This window comes from Phoca vitulina, unplaced genomic scaffold, assembly GCF_004348235.1.
Source record: "Phoca vitulina isolate PV1807 unplaced genomic scaffold, GSC_HSeal_1.0 scaffold8, whole genome shotgun sequence".
Classification (NCBI taxonomy): domain Eukaryota; kingdom Metazoa; phylum Chordata; class Mammalia; order Carnivora; family Phocidae; genus Phoca; species Phoca vitulina.
In genome coordinates this window covers 48,156,980-48,181,170 of record NW_022589711.1, presented here as the reverse complement: position 1 = coordinate 48,181,170, position 24,191 = coordinate 48,156,980, and the positions used below count along the sequence as shown (strand labels likewise).

Here is a 24,191-nt window from a genome sequence, read left to right as displayed (position 1 = left end):
GTTCTTGATGTCAAAGAGTTTATAATCTAGAAGGAGAAACATACAATAAACAAATAAGAAACAAGTAATATATAACATGCATGTATTTTATATGCATGTTTGATATGTATATATAGAGAGAGTGGGAAGGAGAGGGAGAGAGAGGAGAAATTTCAGGTTACAGTAGCTGCTGGGAGAAAGAGTAAAATAGAATAAGGGAAGGAGAGAGAGGGTTATTTTTTGTTTGTTTGGGGCCATTAAGCACAAGTGTTCTTACCGGTAAATTGAAAGCAAGGTTGATTTCATAAATTTCACATATGTTTATAATTGTGAGGGGACAGAACTATTTTATTTTATTTTTAAAGATTTTATTTATTTGAGGGAGCACACATGAGGCTGGGGGGCGGGGAGGGTCAGAAGGAGAAGCAGATGCCCCACTGAGCAGGGAGCCTGATGTGGGACTCGAGCCTGGGACTTTGGTATCATGACCTGAGCTGAAGGCAGACACTTAACCGACTGAGCCACCCAGGTGCCCCAGAACTATTTTAGATAGGAAGATGAGGGAAGATTAAGAAAGGATGAGATTTGAAGGAAACCTGAATGGAATGAGGGAGTGTGAATCATAAAGGTCCAGGGGAAGAGTAGACAAAACAGTTAAATGTAAAGGAACTGGTACTGGAAAGACCTAGGCCTAGTTCGGGTACAGCCAAGAAAACGAATGTGGTTGGAGCTGAGTGAGCAAAGCACTTAGGATGAATGATCTGACCTGGGCAGTGGAACATTTCTTAGGTTTTCTTTTCTTTTTTTTTTTTCTTCAAGTAGGCTCCACATCCAGCGTGGAGCCCATTGCAGGTCTTGAACTCACAACCCTGAGATCAAGATCTGAGCTGAGATCAAGAGTCGGATGCTCAACCAACTGAGCCACCCACCTAGGTGCCCCTTAGGTTTTCTTATTTCTCCATTTAGCCCTTAAGTTCCGTGAACACAGGGACTTTGTTTTATTTATTCTTTTTTTTTTTCAAGATTTTATTTATTTATTTGACAGAAAGAGACACAGGGAGAGAGGGAACACAAGCAGGGGGAGTGGGAGAGGGAGAAGCAGGGTTCCCGCTGAGCAGGGAGCCCGATGCGGGGCTCGATCCCAGGACCCTGGGATCATGACCTGAGCCGAAGGCAGATGCTTAACCACTGAGCCACTCAGGCGCCCTGGGACTTTGTTTTATTTACTGTTCCACAGTGCCGGGAAGAGTTTCTGGCACATAGTTGGCACTCATTAAATTTTCAATAAATGATTGAATGAATGGCATAATCTGGAGTATATTGTACAGAAAGAATCCGAACAATTTTCTTGATATTCCTTATTTTAATAAGAAATGCATATTTATTTGTTAAAATTGTTGTTCAGTTACACATGCGCCTAGTCCTAATCACTAAGAGTACTTTATTAATTTCAAAAGTACTTGCTATAAATGTGGGTGAAAGTAATTAACATTTCCATAAGAAAGTACTGTGCATATTTTAATATTTCCCTTTTAGCTTTGTGGCTATATATTTGTTATTGAAACAAATTATTTTTCTTCTATATCCTTACTTTTTGTACTTTCCTGACCTGTCTGGGACTGAGAGAGAGGTTAGTCTTTACTGTTACGCTTGTCATGATAAATCCCATCACATACCTCTCTGTTTGGTGTAGCCACACTTGCCCTTGGGTCTCCCTGTAATGGCTTTGGAATATTGACTCAGAACAGCCTAATAGATTCCAAGAGGGAAGATTCATTATTGTCCCATGGTCCACTCTCACCTCTAGTCCTTGACTCATATAATTTGTATACTTAGTGAGATTGTGTTAAGACTCTTACCTCTTGTCCAGACGTTGTTCCTTTGCATGAAATTTGTATCTTCTTTGGCTCCTTCCTTCTAGCAGTAATTTCTTAATAGATCTTCAGGTGGTTTTTTTGGTTTTTTAAAAATATTTTATTTATTTATTTGTCAGAGAGAGAGGGAGAGAGAAAGCAAGAGAGTGGCAGAGGGAGAAGCAGGCTCCCCACTGAGCAGGGAGCCCGATGAAGACCTTGATTCCGGGACCCTGGGATCATGACGTGAGCCAAAGGCAGACACTTAACTGAGTGACCCAGGTGTCCCAGATCTTCAGGTGTTTTTGCTGGTATAAGGTTTTGCCCCCCAATGTAAGCTTCATGAAGGCAGGGATTTTTGTGTTTTGGTAATTGCTATAAGCCAGCATCTGTAACTGTACCTGAAATATTGTAGGTTCTCAGTAAGTGCCTACTGAATAAATGAATCTGAATTAATGAAAGCATGAATGCTAATAAACGAATTTTTTAAACACAGAAAACAAATGATTCTGCATCATTTTTGAACTCTGGACTTTATTTTTTAAAAGATTTTATGTAGTTATTTTAGAGAGAGAGTGGGGGAGGGGCAGAAGGGAGAGAGGGACTAGCAGACTCCCTGCTGAACGTGGAGCCCACTGGCGGGCGGGAGGGGGGGGTTGACCTCATGACCTTGAGATCATGACCTGAGCCAAAATCAAGAGTCAGCCCCTTAGCCAACTGAGTGACCCCAGGCACCCCTAAACTCTGAACTTTTATTATTTTTGGTGCTACACATTTTTTTCCTTGTTTTCCTTGTTCCTATTTCCTTAGTCTTTGTATTTGAGGCAGACATGTAAATTTATCCTATTAAAGGGATATGTTCTCTCCAATCTGTCTCTCTAGAATGTGTGTTAATTTTTTCCTTTATTCTCGAGCTTTGCGCAGTGGCAGTATTGTAGCCAATGAGGTTTATCCGAGGCACAATTATTGCTAATTGAAAATTTCCTTTATTCTCAAATACTTTACTTTTCTTCTCTTTTCTTTCCTTTTTTTTCTTTTTAGAGAGGGAGAGAGAGAGCACATGGGGAAGAGGGAGAGAGAATCTTAAGCAGGCTCCACACTCAGCATGGAGCCCAATGTGGGGCTCAGTCTCACAGCCCTGAGATCATGACCTGAGCCAAAAATCAACAGTAGGGTGCTTAACCTACTGAGTTGGGTGCTTAACCCACCCAGGTATCCCTCAAATACTTTTCTTAAGTTAAGACAGTATAATTACTTACCACCCATTTCTTAAATCTATGTGAATGCTATAGGTAAGGAAGTTAAGTGGAGCACTCTTACTTCCTAGGTTCAAGGAGGTATTTTATTATATTTGTATAATAAGATTCTTTATTATACTATACTTTAAAATAAGGCTTTGACCAGTTAAATACAGCTTCCTGGCTTAATACATGGATACTTCTTTTTAGAACTTGGGTTTTCACTTGTGGAATCAGTAGCGAATATTAGAAAATTATTTTCTCTGGGGGATTTATACAAAAAAATAGGATAACAGTATTTGCAAGATTGTGTAAGCCTTAGAAGAGAAGATATTCTTAGTTTTACATCTTATAATACTTTCGAAATGTTTATATTCTCTAGTTGTTATTAATCTAAGTTAATTGATCGTTAAGATTTTCCCATGTCAAACTGATAGGAAAAGAATATTATTCCAGGGCAAAATTATTCAAAACTATGCCTTTCATTTCAGTTCTTATGTAGAGGTTTGAGGTAGCATTTGCTTATTTGCCTTCCTGCTATTCTTTTCCTATTTGGCATTATTTCTTAGGTCTTTGTGGTGATGAGGAACTGTGAAGCAAAAAGTGCACACTCATGATTGATACTTGTACCATACACTGGGGAGTCTTGGAGATCATTCTGAAATATTCTGTGATCCTGTGATCTCAGGTTTCGAAATCCACCCTTAGGAATAACAACCTTAAGAGAAGACACCCTCGGCAGCTCTTACTGAAGTGTTTAGGGTGATTCTGTAAAATAGCACGTGCCTGATAATTGGGATGAAAATGGTATTTGGAACTGTGTATTGGAAACACATTTTGAAGTATGTATATGCATGTATGGAAGTATTGAAAAGAAAACAATAAAGTAATACATACTGCTTACATCTGTTTAAAAGGGGAGATATTTATGGATAGGGATCAGAAGGGATATGATATAATTATATGACTTGTTGACCTTGTTTGTGGAGTCTTTTTTAGGTCAAGATGTTTAATTGTACAGTAGAAATTTAGCCATTAAATAAGTAACAGTGTATAAATGAAAAGCAGATAATTTAAATTTGAAGAATGCTTGAAAATGGACAGTATAATTATATACAAATATGCAAATTAATGTAAATGCTGTATAGATACTGAAAACTCTAGATGTTGTACTTGAGGAAAAAACTTAGTATTTATATGAAGACAGCTTCTGAATTCTGAAACATATCAGTTACAAGTAGAAAGTGATTCTAACAAATGTTATGTTACTTTACTCTTACAGGCCAAAGAGTGCGGCCAGATGCAAAATAAGTGGCTAATGATAAACATTCAAAACGTACAAGACTTTGCATGCCAGTGCCTCAACCGTGATGTATGGAGCAATGAAGCTGTGAAGAATATTATCCGGGAACATTTCATTTTCTGGCAGGTGAGATGGAGAGTTAATCAAAATTTTTGTGGTATTTTACTTTTGTAGTATGGGATGTTGGGGAGGAAGCATTAGGTTATAAAATGGGGAAAAATTAATAACAGTTAAATTGTGACATATGAAAAAAATAAAACCACCTAATGGCTGAAATAGTAAGGACAAGTGAAAATAAGGGCAGCAATGAAGAACTCTTAGGGGAAGGAGGAAAAAAGAACCATGCCATGTAAAGCATATAATACTCATATCTCAGAAGAGTTTATATATTTTGATAGAATGTACAACTACACTGTTCAGGAGAAATACAACATGAGCCACATAAGTAATTTAGAGTTTTCTAGTAGCCACATTTAAAAAGGTCAAAAGAAATAAGTGGAATTAATTTTAATATATTTTAAAAATTCACTCTATAAATATAAATATATATATATATAAATATAAAATTAGTATTAAAATATCAAGGGTTTTTGTTTGTTTGTTGGTGTTAAGTCTTTAAGATTTGGTGTGTATTTTATACTTAGCAGTATCAGACTAGCCACATTTCAGGTACTTCAATATGATACATGTTCTGGTGGCTACTGTAATTGACAGTGCAGATGTAGAAGTTCTTGGAGTAATGGAAAAACATTTGCCTAAGGCCTGGATTTTAGCTTGAGTTTGATACTCCCATCTGTATGTCCTTAGACTTGTCACTTAGGGTCTTGCTGGCTGTAATTACTTTTTATATAAATTATCAAGCTAAAGTTAGATGACCTTGCTCTGATTTTTTATTTTATGAAAAATTAACTGAAAATAAAAACTTCTGCATGAACTTAATTATTTTCCCAATGCAAGTTATGCTATTAATGTTATTAATTTGCCTTTTCATGTGTTGCAGGCCCCTAAATTCAGTATGATTTTTCTGAATGGTAATCTTTTATTTAGCACCTGTTGATTGGTTATCTCTTTGTCTAGCACTATGCTAGGCACTCGAGCCATATAATCTTAATATATTGTGATTTATTAAGATGTATATGTTTGAGAGGAATGACAGATGGACAGATAAGCAGGAAGGGCAATAGACTGGGAAGGGAGGAAGAACAGATTTTATGTTTCTGTAAGTTTCCAGAGGGATTGAGGGCAGGAAGTTGAGGAAATTCACACCAGATAACTTTCATTTTCTATTTAATGTAGGAATAAGATTCTTATATATACCAAAGGTTAGAAGCTGACCTTTTTTATAATATCAATGATTTAACAGGTTTATCATGACAGTGAGGAAGGTCAGAGATACATACAGTTTTATAAGCTGGGGGATTTCCCCTATGTTTCCATCCTGGATCCACGGACAGGTAAGATTTATGTCAGCTTACAGTCTTTAACCTCTCATTTATCTTTCAGTTTTCTCAATAATTGATCTTTACTATTGGACTTGGATCCAGTTTCAGAATTATTTGTAATAATTTAGATAAAGGGTTTTTGTTCATGCCCTTGAAATGTTTAAATATCTGTGAAGTATGTATTTAGGAGTCTGTTTCTGGTAACTTTGGGAGATTGTAGTATTTTATATTTTTGTACAGTTCTGTCCTTTCAAAGAATAGTTGTTTATCTTTCTTGTCCTTTTATAAGGGATCCCCTTAGGTTTTCTATCATTAAAATACTGATTGTTCAATTACTGGTTGTAATCCCACCAGAGAAGCAGGGGATAGAGCTAGTTTTATTATTTTAATTGAGCTTCATATAAATACTGCTTTGTCTGAATCTATTTTTCTTAAATGGCAATAAGTGATACCAGCAGATAAAGTAGCTGCCCCTGTCATGATGGCTCGGAGTCTCTTAGGTTGGTTATAATTAATGTATCCTCTAGTTTATGAAGACAGTATGTAACTTATGCTGAAGGGTGGCGTGTATGTTCCCATACAAATTTTAATTATGCATGTGCCAAAGAAATATTTAATGAGAATATTCAGAATTGATTTTATTATATATCCTCGTTTTTAATTTTTAGGTCAGAAGCTAGTAGAGTGGCACCAATTAGATGTATCTTCTTTCTTGGATCAAGTGACAGGATTTCTGGGTGAACATGGGCAACTGGATGGACTTTCTAGCAGTCCCCCCAAAAAATGTGCCCGTTCAGTAAGTATGACTGAGAAGTGGTGATGGACAGTTAAGTGTAATTGTATATGAATGTCTTGTGTAAAATGTTTTGAGTAAATATAATAACATAAGTTTTGGACAGTTACAGTTTCACAGCACCTTAGACACCCTCCTTATATTTGGATAATTTCCCACATTAGGGTTCAGTCTTCTCAGTGAAATTATAAGATTCGTATTCCCAGTCTCCCTTGCAGTTAGGGTACAGGCATGTGACCTGAGACCCGGATTTAGAAGTGAGCAATGTGAATATGTAGCAGTGGACAGGACGACTGCTGTGGCAAGCCCAGTGACAGAGGAATCCACTCCTTCAGGGGCAGCACTGCCAGTGGAAATGGTATTTTTCCTAGACAGCTTTCATGGTGGTATAGCTGGGCATTATTATTGGTTATATAGCTTTGGGGCTTGGCTCTCTGGCCCACTCAGATTATTTCTATATGTAATTTCTATAATATGCTATTATGAGGCAGACCTGTTTGATAATTGGAATCAAGATTAGTGGCATGTAAGAGAGCTTCAAAGATATGGGAATCTGACATTGGTTGTAGGAGCTATTTGGGTTTGATGGCAGTGAGAATAAAATTCGTTTCAGAGGATATGACTTTAGCAGTCCATATCATGCATTTGTGAAACACAGTTCCTTAAGTTATCACCTAGAATAAAGTACCCACAGGCACAAAATGCTATGGGTGCTTGCCAAGGAGTGGTATAGAATTCTTTCTTTTTCCCCCTTAGAGCAGTTTTATTTAGGTAGACATAGTACTGAAGAACAAAAACATTGTTTCATCTTTATCTATAGACACAGTATTTCGGGGGTTTTTGTCTTGTATTTTGTTTTGTTTTGGTTTGCTTTTCTCATTACCCAGAGAAGTTTTACTTAAGTAGAATTCTTTTTTAAGACATAAAAAACCCAGAGAGTTTCTTATCCTTTGTAGTCATAAGGCTGTTACTCTCAAAAACCAGAGACTGGGCTTTTGAGTTGCTGAATTACAACAACATAAACTGAGTTTACAACTTCACCAGGTCTCTTACAAAAGTAAGGCTTTTAGTGGGAGAGTGGGACCATAACATTGGACAAATACATAGAGGTGATTGGGGTGACTAGTACCTCAGACCCCACTTCTGATACTAAATTCTCTGAATGTTACAAATATGGATCAACTGTGTGCAAGAGAAACACCCACAAATAATGACTTAAACAAGGAAGACATATCTTTTCTCAACAAGAAGTTGACATAGGCAGTCTAGGACATGACTCCTGTGGATGTCATCAAGGAACCAGATTCCTCCTCTTCCCCCCAGCCCCTCCTTTATCCTTAGTATTGGCTTTTTGTTCTCATGTTCACAGTATAGATTCTATGCTCCCAGGCATTATATCCAAGCATGGACAAGGAAGAAGGGGGTAGTGCCTCTATACAAAATAAACAGCTACAGATAAGAATTCTGCTTACTTTAGCTGGACACATGTCCTTGGACAAATATAGTTGAGGTTCTGTAAAGGAGGCAAAGAAGACTGAATGTGATATAGGAAATTAGTAGTGTCTATAATGGTGTCATTCTTTAAAATCAACCTACATGGTACACAGTGTTACTATCTGTAGTCAGTCTAAGCCATTACATGTCATCTGGGCACATCTGTTTGCTTTTGTGTGTGTGATAAGTTAGCCATAAGTTTATTTTATTTAAAAAAAGTTATAGGGGCACCTGGGTGGCTCAGTCGGTTAAGCGTTTGACTCTTGGTTTCGGCTCAGGTCATGATCTTGGGATCCTGAGATCAAGCCCTGTATCAGGCTTCCTGCTTAGCACAGAGTTTGCTTGGGATTCTTTCTCCCTTCTTTTTTCCCTTCCCCTCTGCTCCTACCCCCGTGGGCTCTCTAGGGCGCTGTCTCTCTCTCTGTCTAAAATAAAATGAAATCTTAAAAAAAGTTATAGCTTTATGAATTATAGTTAATGTGCAATAAATAGCATGTTTAAAACTTACAAGTTACAGTTTTTGATTTGAGCATCTTTTCATGTGCTTTTATACTATCTCTCTTTTGGTAAAGTGTTTACTCAGATCTCCAGCTCATTTTTTTATTGAGTTGTATATCTCTTACTGGGTTGTAAGAGTTCCTTAGATAATAAGCCTTTGTTAGGTATATGGTCTGCATATATTTTCTCCTAGTCTGTTGCTTATTTACTCATTTCATAATAGTCTTTTGAAGAGCAAATTTTAAAATTTTCATGAAGTCCAATTTATAAACTTTTATGCTTTTTGTCTCTTATCTAAGAAATCTTGGCCTAACTCAAGATTTTATCCCATTTTTTTTATATTTTAGTTCTTAAGTCAGTGATCCATTTTGAATTAATTTTTGTATACGGTGTCAATATAGGGTTCAGTTAGGGTTTTTTGTTTGTCTGCATATGGCTATACACTTATTCTAGCACCTTTTGTTAAAAAACACTGTCCTTTCCCCCATTGAATTGCCCTCCTCATCTTTGTCAAAAAATGATCGTATATATGTGTGGGTTTATGGACTCTTTTCAATTAATATGTCTTTCTTTACACTAATATTTGCTGTCTTAATGATTACTACTATAGCTTTGTAAGTCTTGAAATTGCATGGTATAAATTCTTAAACTCTGTTCTTTATAGTTGCTTGGTTATTTCAGGTCCTTTGTGTTTCCACAAGTTTGTTTTGTTTTTGTTTTTGTTTTTTAATTTTCTTAATTTTCTTATTAACATGGGAAGGATCTATGGCAGAGAGATCCACATAAGCTTTGTTTATTTATTTACTTATTTTTAAGTTTATTATTTATTTTAGTAATCTCTGCACCCAATGTGGGGCTCAAACTCACAACCCTGAGTGGCATGCTTTTCTGACAAAGCGCCCCAAGATCCATATAAGTTTTAGAATCAGTTTGTCACTTTCCGTGAGGAAAGCTGCTGGGATTTTAATTGGATTTGCGTTGGCTTTATGGATCATTTCGGAGAAAATTGACATCCTAACAGTATTGAGTATTCAAATCCATGATCTCTCTATTTGTCTTAAATTTCTTCCAGCAATGTTTTACAGTTTTTGTATATTGCCCTTGTAGCCTGCAGCCTTGTTAAATTTAATTAGTTCTATTAGTTTTTTTGTAGATCCCTCAGAATTTTCTATGTAGATGGTCGTGTTGTTAGCATATAAAGACTTAGTTTGTTTCTTCCTTTCCAGTCTCTATACCTTTTTCTTAGGTACGACCTCCAGTATAAAGTTAAATAGAGGTAGTGAGATTAGACACCCTTGACTTGCTTCTGGTGGTGGGATGAAAGTATTCACTCTTTCACCATTAACTTTGATGTTAGCTATGTTTGTTATAGATATAGTTTATCAGGTTGAGGGAAGTTTCCTTCTATTCCTAGTTTGCTGAGTTTTTATCATGAGGGAATTTTGTCAGATTTTCTACATCTGTTCAGATGAACATTGGTTTTCTTTTTTATTGAATTATATTGGTTGGCTTTTTAATGTTAAACCAACCTTGCATTCCTGGGCTAAAACTTACTTGGTTATTATCAGTGCATTACTCTTTTATGTATTGGGTTTGATTTGCTAAAATTTTGTCAAGAATTCTTGGGTCTGTGTTCATGAGGGATATTGGTTTGTAGTTTCTTTGTCTTTTGTTTTGTCTTCCTCATAATGTCTTGACTGGTTTTGGTATAAGGTTAATGCTGGCCTCACAATGAATTGGGAAGTGTTTCTTTCACTTCTGTTTTCAGGAAGAGTTGTTTTGTTTTGTTTTGTGTTTTAAGATTTTATTCATTAATTTGACAGGGAGAAACAGAGAACAAGCAGGGGGAGTGGTAGGCAGAGGCAGAGGGAGAGGGAGAAGCAGGCTCCCTGCTGAGCAAGGAGCTCAATGCGGGACTCAATCCCAGGACCCTGGGATCATGACCTGAGCCGAAGGCAGCTGCTTAACGACTGAGCCACCCAGGCGCCCCTCAGGAAGAGTTTGTATAAAATTGGTATTACTTCTTTTTTTTTTTTTTTAAGATTTCATTTATTTGAGAGAGAGAGATCACGAGCAAGGGGGAAGGGTAGAGGGAGAAGCAGACTCCCTGCTGACCAGGGAGCCTGTTGTGGGACTCGATCCCAGGACTCTGGGATCATGACCTGAGCTGAAGGCAGAGGCTTAACCAACTGAGCCACCCAGGAGCCCTAAAATTGGTATTTTTCTTCCTTAATGTTTGATGATATTCACCAGTGAAGCTACCTGGACCTAGAGCTTTCTTTGTGGGAAGTTTTAAACTACAGATTCAATTTAATTAATGGATAAAGGACTACCCAAGTATCTATTTCTTTTTTTTTTAAATAATAGAAAGTTTGATTACTACACAAAGTTGGTAGGATACAATAATTTGCTATAAAATATTTATCACATCTTTATTTCATGGAAACAAATTTTTGTAACAGTGATAATATATATTTCAGTATTTCATTTTCTTCAGAAATGGTCACTAGTTTTGATATTCTTGTGACATTGAAGGTCTTCAGCAGATTAAAGTATTGTTTAAAATTTTAAAACAGTCTCAAAATTACTGAAAAATGCTATTATGGCACAAAGCAGGTCTGAACCATTTAAGATTAAATTATCCATTTCTTTTTTTTAAGATTTATTTATTTGAGAGCATGAGAATGTGGGGGCAGGGGGGTTCGTCGAGGGAGAGGAAGAGGGAGTTTCAAGCAGACTGTATTGAGGGCAGAGCCTGATGAGGGGCTTGATCCCATGACCCTGAGATCATGACCCAAGCCAAGACCAAGAGTCAGACACTCAGCTGACTGCACCCCCCAAGCGCTCCCATTTATTCTTTAATGAGCTTTAGTAGGTTTTGTCTTTCTAGGGATTTGTCCCTTTTACCTTAGGGGTTGAATATATTGACATAAGGTTGTTCATTATATTTCTTTGTTATTCCTTCAATGACTGTAGTATTTGTAGTGATTGTTATTAATCCTTAATAATCCTATTAATCCTGTTATTGGTAATTTGTAACTTCTTTTTTTCCTGACAGTTTGGCTAGAAGCATATCAGGTTTATTGATTTTAAACAACCAGCATTTGGTTTTAATGATTTTTCTTCTGTTTTCTAGGTCATTGATTTCTGTCCTTCCTCTTTTTCCTTCTGTGTAGTTTGGGTTTAATTTAATTTTCTTTTTCTGTGTGGGTACTTTTTTATTTAAGATGGAAATTTAGTCATTAATTTCAGACTTTTCTATAACATGTGTTGAGTTCTATAATTTCTCTGTAAGTGCTTCCTTAGCTCCATACCACATTTTTTTTTTTTAGCTGCAAGGGAAACTGATAAACGGAATTTTTTGGCTGGACAGGTTTTCTTTTATAGACATGATTAGGATTCTGTAAGTAAGAAAACAGAGGAGAATGGATATTGGATAGGAAGCCAGTAGTGTCTGCCACAGAGACAGTCTTTAAAATCAAGCTACATACTGTGCAATGTCATTATTGTAAACCTACAGTCCACCTAAAAGCCATTGCAGGTCATGTGGGCATTTTACTTGCCCTTTTTTGGTGGTAGATTAGCCTTAGGTTTATTCAACATTTTTTTCTTAAATTTTTTGCTTTATGATTAGCACATAGTAAAAGTTGAAATGAGGTTCCTTTAGTTTTTTGTTAGCGACCCATACTTTTTACCTTTTTATTGTGGGAAATTTTCAGCATATTCAAAAGTAGAAGGAATTTATTGAGCCTCTATGTATCCATTAACTAGTTTCAGTAATCATTGCAGGTGGCCAGTCTTGTTTCATTCATACCTCATCTTAGTCACATTATTTTGAAACAAATCTCAGAATTCATTTTTTCATTCATTAATACTTTGGCATGTATCTTTAAAAGATAAAGACTCTTGGGGCACCTGGGTGGCTCAGTCGGTTAAGCATCTCCCTTCAGCTCAGGTAGTGGTCTCAGGGTCCTGGGATCAAGTCCCACGTCAGGCTCCCTGCTTGATGGGGAGTCTGCTTCTCCCTTTCCCTCTGCCTGCCGCTCCCCCCTGCTTATGTTCTTTCTCTCCCTCTCTCTGTCAAATAAATGAATAAAACCTTTTTAAAAAAAAGATAAGACTATTCTTTTAAAACACAATCACAATACCAGTGATACACCCTTTAAAAAATTAACAGCAATTCCTTAGTATCATGAGATGTCTAGTATTCAACTTTTGATTACCTTACAAAGTTTTTTTTTTAATAATTTGAGTTAGATCGAAATAAGTTCCACTCAGCAAACCCATATTTTGCAACTCAATCAGTTTAGCGGTATTTGTGACAGAACTTTACCTGGGGGAAAACTGTTGAAATTTGCATTTCTCATGATCACAGTGAAACCCTTCATTGTAATTAAGTTTGGGGAAACATAGTTGTTGGTTTTTCCTATCATTATATGCTGTTTTGGTTTGGTTCAAATGTTAGGGGCGCCTGGGTGGCTCAGTTGGTTAAGCGGCTGCCTTCGGCTCAGGTCATGATCCCAGGGTCCTGGGATCGAGTCCTGCATTGGGCTCCCTGCTCAGCAGGGAGCCTGCTCTCTTGCTCTCCCTCTGCTCTTCCCCCTGCTGTGCACTCTCACTCTCTCTGTCAAATAAATAAAATCTTTAAAAAACAAAACAACAACAAAAAACAAATGTTAGAGATCTGTTACGTTTTTTGCAAAATGATGATTACTGAGTTTATTGATATCCTCCTCTGTGTCAAAGCAGTGCTAGTTGAAGAATATAGTGATGAGTGAGGTAGACATCCTTTTCTGTGTTGAGTCATTTTAAAAACTAATGTTTTGGCTTTATATTTAAAACCTTAATTCTTGTATTTTTCTGGGCCGGGAATAAACTGTTTTCTTGATTCTATTCATTTTGCTATAAAGGAAACCTGTGCTTGCAACACCATTATGCCAGGTGGTAGTTTTTGTTTTTAAAATATACATTCCAACTTGGCTGTGTAAGACAAAGTTGTTGCACTCAAATAGCTTAAACTTTAGTAAAGAGATACATTCTGCAGAAAGTAATATTGGCAAGCTGTTATATTTCTTTTTTTTTTTTTTTTAAGACTTTATTTATTTATTTGAGAGAGAGAGGACGAGTGGGGAGAGGGAGAAGCAGGCTCCCTCCCCACTGAGCAGGGAGCCCGACGTGTGGGACTCGATCCCAGGACCCTGGGATCATGACCTGAGCCAAAGGCAGACGCTTACCCAACTGAGCCACCTAGGCGTCTTGAGTGTTAAATTTCTTATGTCCTGTTTGACTTCATCTATTTTTTTGGTTTAACTGTTTTCTTTTTCTTTCCACCCACGTTTTATGACTGCATCTCGCAGGAGAGCCTTATAGATGCAAGTGAAGACAGCCAGCTAGAAGCTGCCATCAGAGCCTCCTTGCAAGAGACACACTTTGATTCAACACAGACAAAACAGGATAGCCGCTCAGATGAAGAATCTGAATCTGAACTTTTTTCTGGCAGTGAGGAGTTCATATCCGTTTGTGGCTCTGATGAAGAAGAGGAGATAGAGAATCTTGCCAAGTCCAGAAAATCTCCCCACAAAGATTTGGGGCATAGAAAAGAGGAGAACAGAAGGCCACTAACTGAACCCCCAGCCAGAACTGAGCCTGGAGCAGCCACAAACCACCAAGGATTGCCAGCTGTGGATTCAGAAATATTGGAGATGTCACCTGAAAAATCAGATGGAATAGTGGAGGGCATAGATGTAAATGGTGAGTTACATTCTAGACCTGCTTTACTTAAAACTTGAATGTTACTGAAGGGGTTTATTTATTTGTTTAAGTTAGTCTTATGTCTTAAGCTCTTATCTTTTTTTCTTTTTTTCTTTTTTTTTTTTAACCCTTCCTTTAGGACCAAAAGCACAGCTGATGTTGCGGTATCCAGATGGAAAAAGGGAACAGATCACTCTTCCAGAGCAAGCTAAACTGTTGGTAAGTATATCTGATTGGAGGTGTTTACTAGAAGCAGAGAAACTAATTGGCATAATTGGCTTTGTGAATCTTTGAAATAGATGGTATTCAGTCTGGCCTCTAACTGGAAACTTAACTGTGGTGAATCTTTGGATTACTTTATTTCCTTGTCAAATTATCTTAGGCAAGTCACATAGGGTTTGTCTAGTCAAGATTTTCTATTCCACGGCTGCATGGTATAGAAACCCAACTGAAATTATTACCTGGAAAAGGGGAGTGGAGTTATTTATAGATTATAGTGGGGCTCCTGGGTGTCCTAGTAGCTGACCCTGCAGAGTGGTTGAAAACCGAAAGTATTTTTCTGTGTGTTTTTCTCATGGGGCCTGTTTTGTTTCCCTTTTGTGATTTTCTGCTTCATACCATTCTTCTCTCTATATACTGGTGGGTTTTGTTTACCTCTCAACTTGTACATGGTTCATCATAGTGATGCTGAGGGCCTTTTCGTCTAAAGTCCACAGCTAATGGGCATCCCTCTGTTTCTGACTCCTGGAAAAGAGAATGGGTCTGACTAGCTTAGCTTAGCCTATGAGTGAATCCCCCTTGGGTCAGTTGTCCACACCTAGCCACTTGCTGTGGCTGGAGATAATTAATCTGATTCTTCAAGACTGGATGACTGAAGTGCAAGAAGGTTCTGTTCGCTGGTGCTGATACCCAGAACTGTCTTCCTGGTCTAGTATTTGGTTGGGAATGGGAGATGAGATTGTGGATAGAACAAGTATAGATCACTTCTTTGAGAAGTTTGGTTGTGAAGCTAGAGGGAGCGAATGGGCAATAATCAGAGGGGAAAAATGACTGAAGGAGAGAGTGAGCACCTTTAAGTCTGAGGGGAATCATCTGTAGAGAGAGAGATGTTGAAGGTACCTATAAAAGGGGATATCATAGTGGCGCGGTTTTAGAGAAGGAAGAAGAGATTCAATGAGCAGGTGGCACGGATGTCTGCAGGTGGACTGAAGGACAGATTGTTGATAAAAAGGAAAAATGGTAAAATGTTTAAAAAGAGGATGATAATTTTACAGATAGAAATTGAGTTTGTGTATTTGGGAGACAAACATAATCCTGTATATTTCAGTATCACTTAATGGCCCTAAATTATTGGGTACAGGTTTATTATCGTCCCATCCAAAGAGTTATATTGGCCCTTCCACAAGGGTAAGCTTTGGTTGTGTGAAAGCCTAACTAAAATTGGGGTGCCTGGGTGGCTCAGTCGGTTAAGTGTCTGCCTTCGGCTCAGGTCATGTTCCCAGCGTCCTGGGATTGAGCCCACATCGGGCTCCCTGCTCTGCCCCTCCCCCAGCTGATGCTGTCTCTCTCACTCACTCTCTCTCTCTCAAATAAATAAAATCTTTAAAAAAAAAAGAATAACTTCATATTTTATATGATAGAAATGAATATAAGATATTTAGTTCTTTAATATATTCTTTCTTTTTATTTCCATCTAACAGCTTTGTCTTTCTCTTATTTTTCATAGGCTTTGGTGAAGCACGTCCAGTCTAAAGGATATCCAAATGAACGTTTTGAACTTCTCACCAACTTCCCTCGAAGGAAACTCTCTCATCTGGACTATGACATTACATTACAGGAGGCAGGCCTTTGTCCTCAAGAGACTGTCTTTGTACAGGAAAGAAATTAACATCATGGCCTGACCTCTCTCAGTTTACCCCTTTTTTCCCTTTCCTGTGAGATACCATGTCACTAAGTATGCATTTTGGCTCATAGGACCATAGAGCCAAAGTTGGGCAAGCAAGTCACCTGCCTTCTCTTTTATTTCTTGCTCTCTCCTATATTCAGTCTCTTTTCCCCCTCCCCCCACCTTTTCAGTCCTCTTCTATTTTCTTCTTTTTCCTACTATTCTTTCTTTCTTTCCTAATCTGGTGACCAAATGGAAGTGTAAGGATTAGACCTCCTAGTACTGGCAGCAGGAAATGTGTGTTCCAATAAGTGGTCTCTTGCACGGCACTTTTTTGGGATCAAATGATAATGTTACTCCTCAGATCCTTTGGTAAAGGAATGGCTAGATTCAGAATAAGAACAACCTCCCTTTTTTGTAAGCCCCATTTTTGGTAGGGAAAAGAAACTCTATAACACATGTTTTGTTTTGTTGTTCATGTAAGAAATATCACGTGACAAAATATCCAGGCTTCCATTTACATGGAAAAAGCATCCCTTATAATTATTGCTCATCATATTTAAGATTTTTTTCAACGGATTCCCATGTTCCCAGCTAGAATTATTTCCATGGTATGTGTTATTGGCAGAATGAGTGTTAAATGTAGGGTGAGTAGCATGGGGTGGCTTTCAATATCCTAGCCTGAAACAGCTTTCTTCATTATTACTTTATAAACTGTATTGATCCTGCTAGTCCTGAAAGGGACATTTAGTGAGGCTCTTGTGGTGATTAGAATAGGAAGGTGCTTGCTGTTTTTGCCAGTACAGCATACTAGTTCCCTTGGCCCTTCCATTGTTTGGGTCCACAAGTGATCAATGGGAAGGCAGCTGTTCAATAATCATGCAGTCCAGTGGCTTGTAGTTGTAACCACTATGGTTATTGATCGTCCTATGGGCTTTAAGGCATACTTATGTATGTCCTGGGGGGAAAAAGAAGAAGATGCAGCTGAGAGTTGCTAACCATGTTCCTGCGGTTAGAATGATTCATTTTTTTTACCCCTGGTTGGAATAGTTTCTAAAAGGCTCTGGTGACTGAATGAGCTTAATTCCTCTACTGTTTTCTTGCAAAAGGTGTCAAAACTGAAAGCCTCTGTAAGGGGAAGACCTTTAAATTCAATTTATAAGACAACATTTAGTAAGGGAGGTGGAGAAGATTATCAGCAATCTTCAGATGTTGTGGGGTTTTTCTGCCAACAAAAGCCACTTTCAAAATGTAGTTGGTGAAAGCTTTTTTCCGTATTACTTAGAAGAGGCCATCTTGAATCTATGTAATACTGTTTGACTTATCACCTTCACTGTATGCTCAATTCTTATTTTGAGCTTTAGGGTCCTCTGAAGGGGTAGTAATGATTCTGGTGGCAAAATCAGAATTTCAACCTTGTTATATAGAATGGGCCTATTTTGTCAATTGGGGATTTGGATCGATCGATTCTTCTACTTGAGGAACATAAATTGCTATTGCTCAGAGACCTTTAGGTTCCCATCTACTTTAAGATCACTCTCTTGGCAACTAGGGGATTAAAAAAAAAAGATGCTCATGTGTTGCTAGTACACAATTAGAGAATATGGTTTCTAATGGTTGGATTTAGAGGGACCCTTCCTAAAGAATGAGTTATGTATCTCCTCAAGGAAATCATGGAAAATTCTGTTTATTCTTCAGTGAGTCCTTTTGAATTAATGTTCTTACATTTTTTTCTAAGTCTGTGTAAGTGCTTATGTATAAGTATATAATTGTATAAATATTTATAAATATATTTATATAATTACAATTTCATTTATACCTTGAGTCAAAGTTCTCTCTTTAGATTGGTGACTGAGTAATACCATTTCGGTGTTTTTCATAGGCTCTCGAGTAACTAGCAGCTTCTGATTTACTGAGGAAACGTGGTTTTCATGTTAATTCCTCAGTTGTATCTCTCAACTTGGATAATGTACTTGCTATCTGAGGAATAGAGCTCTATACTAGCAAAGGTGCAGTAGAGGGTTAAAAAACTGTTGAGTAGACAAGGTCAGAAATGCAAAAATTCAGGGAGGCACAGGGTAAGAACTGCGGGCATGCCCAGCTTTGGTGCTGTGATGGCACCTCCCCGCTCTCTGCAGTCACAGCTGAAGCCCAAATCTGTCAAAAATGTGAAGTCAAGAATTTTCCCTGTGGGACTCTTTCATTCTTTTGCTTACTAACTTCTCTTTACAAAACATATCTCAAGAACCTGAGACATGTTCATTAATGATAGGATGTAGTTCTGCCTTTTTGATGAGGTCAGCTGTGGCATATCCATTTATGAGAAACCAAAGTGACTTTTTCAACATGGATTTTACTGTGAGATGACCCGAGTATGTATAAAATGATTTAAGTAAGCATATCAAAGACTTAGGGCATGAGATACTGATCCAACTTAGGTACAGCGGGTGTGTCTAGAGTACCAGATGTTGAGGATTTTCTTTTATTGTGAGGCAGAAGTGTAATTATCCCGGGTTTGATATAGAGGCCCATGGGGGGGAGTAAATAAGGAGTATTGCTTCGCTCATGAACTTAATTCACTAAAGGAGTAAGCTTCCTCCAGTTTGTCTTATTTCCTCTGCAAATTCCTTTGCTCTGTGGAGGAGAGATTTTATTGAATAGATTAAATGAAGCTAGTAAGATTAGTTAAAAATAGTCGTTCCTTGTAGGTATTGGAAACAGCTCGCAAGAACAGGGGGGTTGGAAAAGGACAAGAGAGACTTTGAGAGTGACAAGAAACAAATACAGGGAGATGGAATGAAAACTAGCGGGGGAAGAAAGTGACAGGAAACACCTTTTGATTTTAATTTAGAAAGGAACCAGAGAAGAGAGAGAACAGCCAAATGAGGGAAGAATGGGGAACTAATTTTGAGTAACTAGCATGTGCTAGGTACTTTCTGTGCATTTTCTCCTTTAATCTTCCTAAGAACTCTACAAAGTGTATATTCTCCCCATTTTGTAGATAGGACACAATTGAAGTTTAGAGAATATGTTCAGGATGTCACAGCTAGTAATTGGCAATATCAAAATTGGCATCCAGAGTCCATGCTTTTTTCACTCCCTTGCTGTTGTCTCCTACAACAGGGGAATCAGTTTACCCAAAAGGTTATCTTCCTGTTGTTTGGCTCTGTAAATTATCATTTGGTTTTGTTTCCTTAAAGCTTGTGGGATTTGCACTATGCCTATAAATTCTTATTTACACCACTGTTTTGAGGGACTGATGATGCTTTTTAAAAAAATGATGCACTGATGAAAATGTGAAAGGAAAATATGTGGCATTATTTGCCAAGAATAAATGGAAAGGGTAAAAAATAATTTTATCTTTTTTTAACCATTTTTGGGAAAAGATAGAGTTATCTTTTCTTTGTCCCACCCATACCAGATTATTGAACTCTCTATGTGTATGTTTTTAAATCTCCTATAACATTCTACTTCCTTGACTCTAAAAGTCAACAAGTATTTACTGAGTCCTTAATCAAAGTTGGAAATACCTTGAAGTCTAATACCTGGTTTCTTCTGTTTTATCCAGTTGGAAAGATACACTACACATGAGATAATTGAAGAACATGTAAATGCTTACCTTTCTGGTGCTGAACAATAATTACAATAAAAGTTTAGAAAGGGGAAAGACTTAGGCTTTCATTAGGAAAGTCCACAAAAAATAAATAAATAAAACCGAAAAGTGGCAAACACTGTAGCTCAAAGTTTTTGACTCACCTGTATTCGTTCTTTAGTTCCACCTTTTGTAACTACTAGACTTAGGGCATGACTTTTATCAGTAAGGTACACCCAGCACCCAAGTAGGAAAGGATTATTGATCCTAGGACTAAAGATTTTAGCTAGCAAGGATCTCACTTGGACACTTAGGAAAATACCAGAGGGAGCCACTAGGAACTGGAAAGTGAAGGAAAGATTTCATTTCTCTCCCCAGGTACAAATCAAATGTATAAAGGGGCACTATGTGCAGGCATAAGTGCACTTGGGTAACAGCTCTGCTGCTAATAGAGAACTGGACTAGATCAATAGTTCTCAGTCTTTTCAAGTAAAAGGACTTAAAATATTAAAATATTAAAATTTGGCAAGAGTGGGGAATTGTGGGGTTAATTATTAATAACATTAAGTCCATAGATGAGGAAAATGTAAATGTGCGTATGGAATTGCAGACCCTTTGCAAAAACTCTAGGAACCCACAGATTGTAGACCACCAAATTAGATTATCTTTGAAGTCCTTTCCACTCTAAAATTTTATACTTCTAATTTCTTCTCTTTATATTATCCCTAGGCTAATTAAAAATTTTCTTGTTAATCACTTCCTTTATTTTTTTTGTTTCCAAGTTTCATTTGCCCAGTAACTTAATCTAACCTCACTGTGATGACTAAAATCTCCAAAAAGGAAAATATCGTAGTTCTAGATCTAGTAATGAGCTTTTAAACACAATTCATAATATTTAAAAACTTCATGCTGTGTTTCTGATCGGTGTTAAGTATGACTACAATGTAATTAATGAGAACCAAATATTTCACTGACACCAGAGTTAAATTTATTTTACCTGTGTGCTTAAACAAAGCACTTTACTGGCTGAGCAGTTGTTAGGAAATTGATTTATGTAAGTTGTAGAATTCACACTTGGTTTTGGCAGAAACAACTTTTTCAAGATTCAATTAGGCTGACTTTCAAAAATATTTCTTATCTCACAGAGTATATCTCTATTATGTCATTCATATTCTCTCTGTCTCTGGCCCTCTTTGAGTTAACTACTCAATAGTAAATCATAGGATGCTGGTTGATGAATAAGTGATGGCTTGTGTCAAACTAAATGAGAGTAGGAAGAACCAACCTTACTGATGAAAATGTTGTCCAATATTACATGAACAGTTGTCCAATATTACAAGCCTTGATGAAAAGGCTACTTAAAGACAGCTGTGTCCCATGAATATTCAGCTTCATTGATTTGCCTTGCATAGCATATCAATTATTGTCTTGACTTGAAACTTAGTATTGCATTGTACACGGTTTAGACTGGTGGCAAGAATGTTCTTTCATACAGAAAATAACCAACAGAATATCAAGGCACTATCTTGATTTCTCCTATTCTATAGAAATTTAGTATTTTAGTCTTTGACTGCACACTGCTAGAGAGACAGCTCAGAATCAAGAATATTTTTTTATAGAGATTTTGACAACCTTGATAGTTTCCCCATGAAGTGAACTTGTGATTAAATTACTGGATATGATGATGAGACTGTTAATTAGAAAATCGTTTCATCCTACATTCTCTTTTACTTTGTCATTCTCTATTCTCAATTTTTTTGGACATCCATTCACTGAAAATTAGTCATGATTTTTAATGAAATTATAAATTCCATTTCTAAGTTTGAATAACACTTAAAAATTTTTTCATAAATTAAAAGATAAGGGAACAATTTGAAACAATGTTTTCATAGCTCATTTTCTCTCTCTACCTAAAAATTCTTATTCCAAATATAGAACGGCTAGCACCATGATACCCCTCCCCTTTCTTTGGCCTACAGAATGCTGTTGTACTGCTTAGAGTCTCAGTCATTCTCCTAAACATGATCATTTTTGGTTCCAGCCTTTCTTTGCCATATGATCTCCTAGTAGAGTTGGGCAGTCCAATATGAACTACTTCAGTAAAACGATTTAACATTTCAGAAAAGTATTTTCAAGAGATGGCCAGGTTTACTTGGATTAGAGATACAAATACCAATGGTAGTATTTTGCCCAAGAACAATCCCACATTAATCTCTAAATATGGGGAAGTTGCCTTGTTGTACTTAATTCTGTGGCCACAAACAGCAAATTTTTGTTGTTTGCTTATTGGTATTTCCTGTATAGAGATCAAAATGCCCTGAGATTTTTATATCCCTTACGGGGTCACTTAAGTTTTCAAATAGGAAGAATAGTGAAGCTACATGGGACTGAACATACGAAAAATTTTATCTGTATCAAAACAAGTTATTAATCTAACTGGGCTACCATGAATCATTCATTTATAAGATGTGGTAAATAAAATGGGAAGCATTTCAAATCACTGGATAGTTCTGACCTGGAATTCTCCTTTTCTTAAAATCTTTTTTATTTGCTTTTTTCATAGACTCAGTAAGAGCATCTTAACTAATAAGGGAGAGATTTTGGTCTGGAGCTATTCCCTGCCATTCTGCTTTTTTTTCTTTTGTCAAGCTTGCTGGTTTTAGAAGAGTACATGTCACTAGATTTCTGTTTCAAATTAATGACACTGGAATGCTGATGCTCAGTTGGGTATCTTACTGCTTTCAACAAAATGGTTTGATAGTATGTTCTCAGATTTCTGTGTTCTTAATAATGGAAAATATCAATACATTAAATGGTGTGATTCAAAATATTAAATAGGTTTTTTACCCTAATCATATGTTCTTAACAACTTTTTGATTTATTGCCCTGTAAGTTAAACCTCACATGAAGTTACCATTGCCACCAGAAAATCCCCTTTTACCTGCTAATTAGAATGAAAGTAGTATGTGACCTCCACTTTTTAGTTAATGAGTGTAGCAAGCTTGTACTAGCGGCTGTTTATCTTACCCATTTTGGGACTTGGGCCTTGTTACTTTCTAATGTTTGTCCCTTCAGTTTTGGAAAGGCTATTTAAAACTCTTGCTGGGAAACAGACAGTGAAGCTCTGATAGAATCCTCTAGACTTAGATACAGAGAAACGAGTACCAGTTGATGCTAACATGATACTTGGACTTTGAGGGGCTTTCATCCAAGCTTTGGCATGAATCTGTTAGATACAATTTTTTCACTCCTTTAAAAATCTTTTCTAGAACGGTTTTCCTTTTGATTGTTAACAATTTCTAAGCATCTGGTGTCTTTTTTTTTTTAACCCTTTAAGAAAAGTCCTTTTTTGAGTAGGTATTGATTGTTCCATGGATACTCTCAGGAGTGTTTGTAGGCTCTGCATGCTTTGTCATTAGTTTGAATAATGGGTTTTGAATCATCTGGGATGTCCCAATTCTGGCATGTCCTCACTAATTGTGTTTTTAAAACATTTTTCATGTCATTTTCCAAACCTCACTTCCCATCTTATTCAGAGAGGTTAATCAAGGAATGAAATTTGTTTGGGGAATAGGGATGGGGGTGGGTTGGGGACTCGAGTGAAGTCAGCTTGGGGTATTTGCTTTAAAGTGTTTCTCAAGCAGTTCCTAACAGTATTTAGAGATTCCCTGGGAATCCTTCATTCTGGACAAAGTGGCGGTCTTAGTGAGATTTGCGTTTTTAATGCAGGACAGGCTCGAAATTTAATCTGTAGTGTAATTTAGTTATTGAATCCAAGAAGATAATGGACAGAGACAGTGCTCCTATTGTAATGTTTCTGGCAAGTGCTCCCTAAAATGCACATATAGTTGTCGGTTTTCTGGGCTTTCAATCCCATGGTGCTAGGAGATAATTTGTTTCTGCAGCTCTTCTCAAAAGCGGGCAGAAGGGTTTGGGACCAGTGAGCAAGGGGCAACTGGATCATGCACTAAATTTTTTTGTTCACAACACACTAGAGACCCTCCTGTATATGTAGTCAGTGATAAGTAAGGTGCTCGGGAAAGCCTTAAATTTGAAGACACATGGAGGCTGTAGAAAATCTAAACTTGGAGGAGAAAAACATGCTGTTAGGTAAAGCAGAGCTGTAACTGCTGGCTAAGACTCAATGGAACTTCCACTTGCTCTAAAACCAGGGAAATCTTAGATAACTGGGTGTGATATATCTATAGATACACGTACTCTATAGGTAAATAATTAAAAAGAGGGTCTTTCAGTTGGTGATCCTCTGGTTTTGGCTGTACCAAATTGTGAATATCCTTGCTGTGTTGTACCCAGTTGCTTTATATTGGTACTGCAACTTGAATGGGGGGTGGGGTGGGACATT

At 37.2% G+C, this 24,191-nt stretch overlaps 1 protein-coding gene and 1 pseudogene across 1 annotated transcript in view; both read left to right on the top strand.

Annotated features, from left to right (window-relative positions):
• The window catches only part of UBXN7 (UBX domain protein 7), a 62,088-nt gene extending 37,897 nt beyond the window's left edge, over window positions 1–24,191 (top strand). Inside the window, exons 6-11 of the mRNA XM_032406805.1 lie at window positions 4,353–4,499; window positions 5,737–5,827; window positions 6,484–6,611; window positions 13,958–14,351; window positions 14,491–14,570; window positions 16,078–24,191. Coding sequence (XP_032262696.1) covers window positions 4,353–4,499; window positions 5,737–5,827; window positions 6,484–6,611; window positions 13,958–14,351; window positions 14,491–14,570; window positions 16,078–16,239 — 1,002 coding nt within the window. The 3' untranslated portion in view covers window positions 16,240–24,191. The remainder of the gene's footprint in view (window positions 1–4,352; window positions 4,500–5,736; window positions 5,828–6,483; window positions 6,612–13,957; window positions 14,352–14,490; window positions 14,571–16,077) is intronic.
• Window positions 2,745–2,934, top strand: LOC116634223 (annotated as a pseudogene).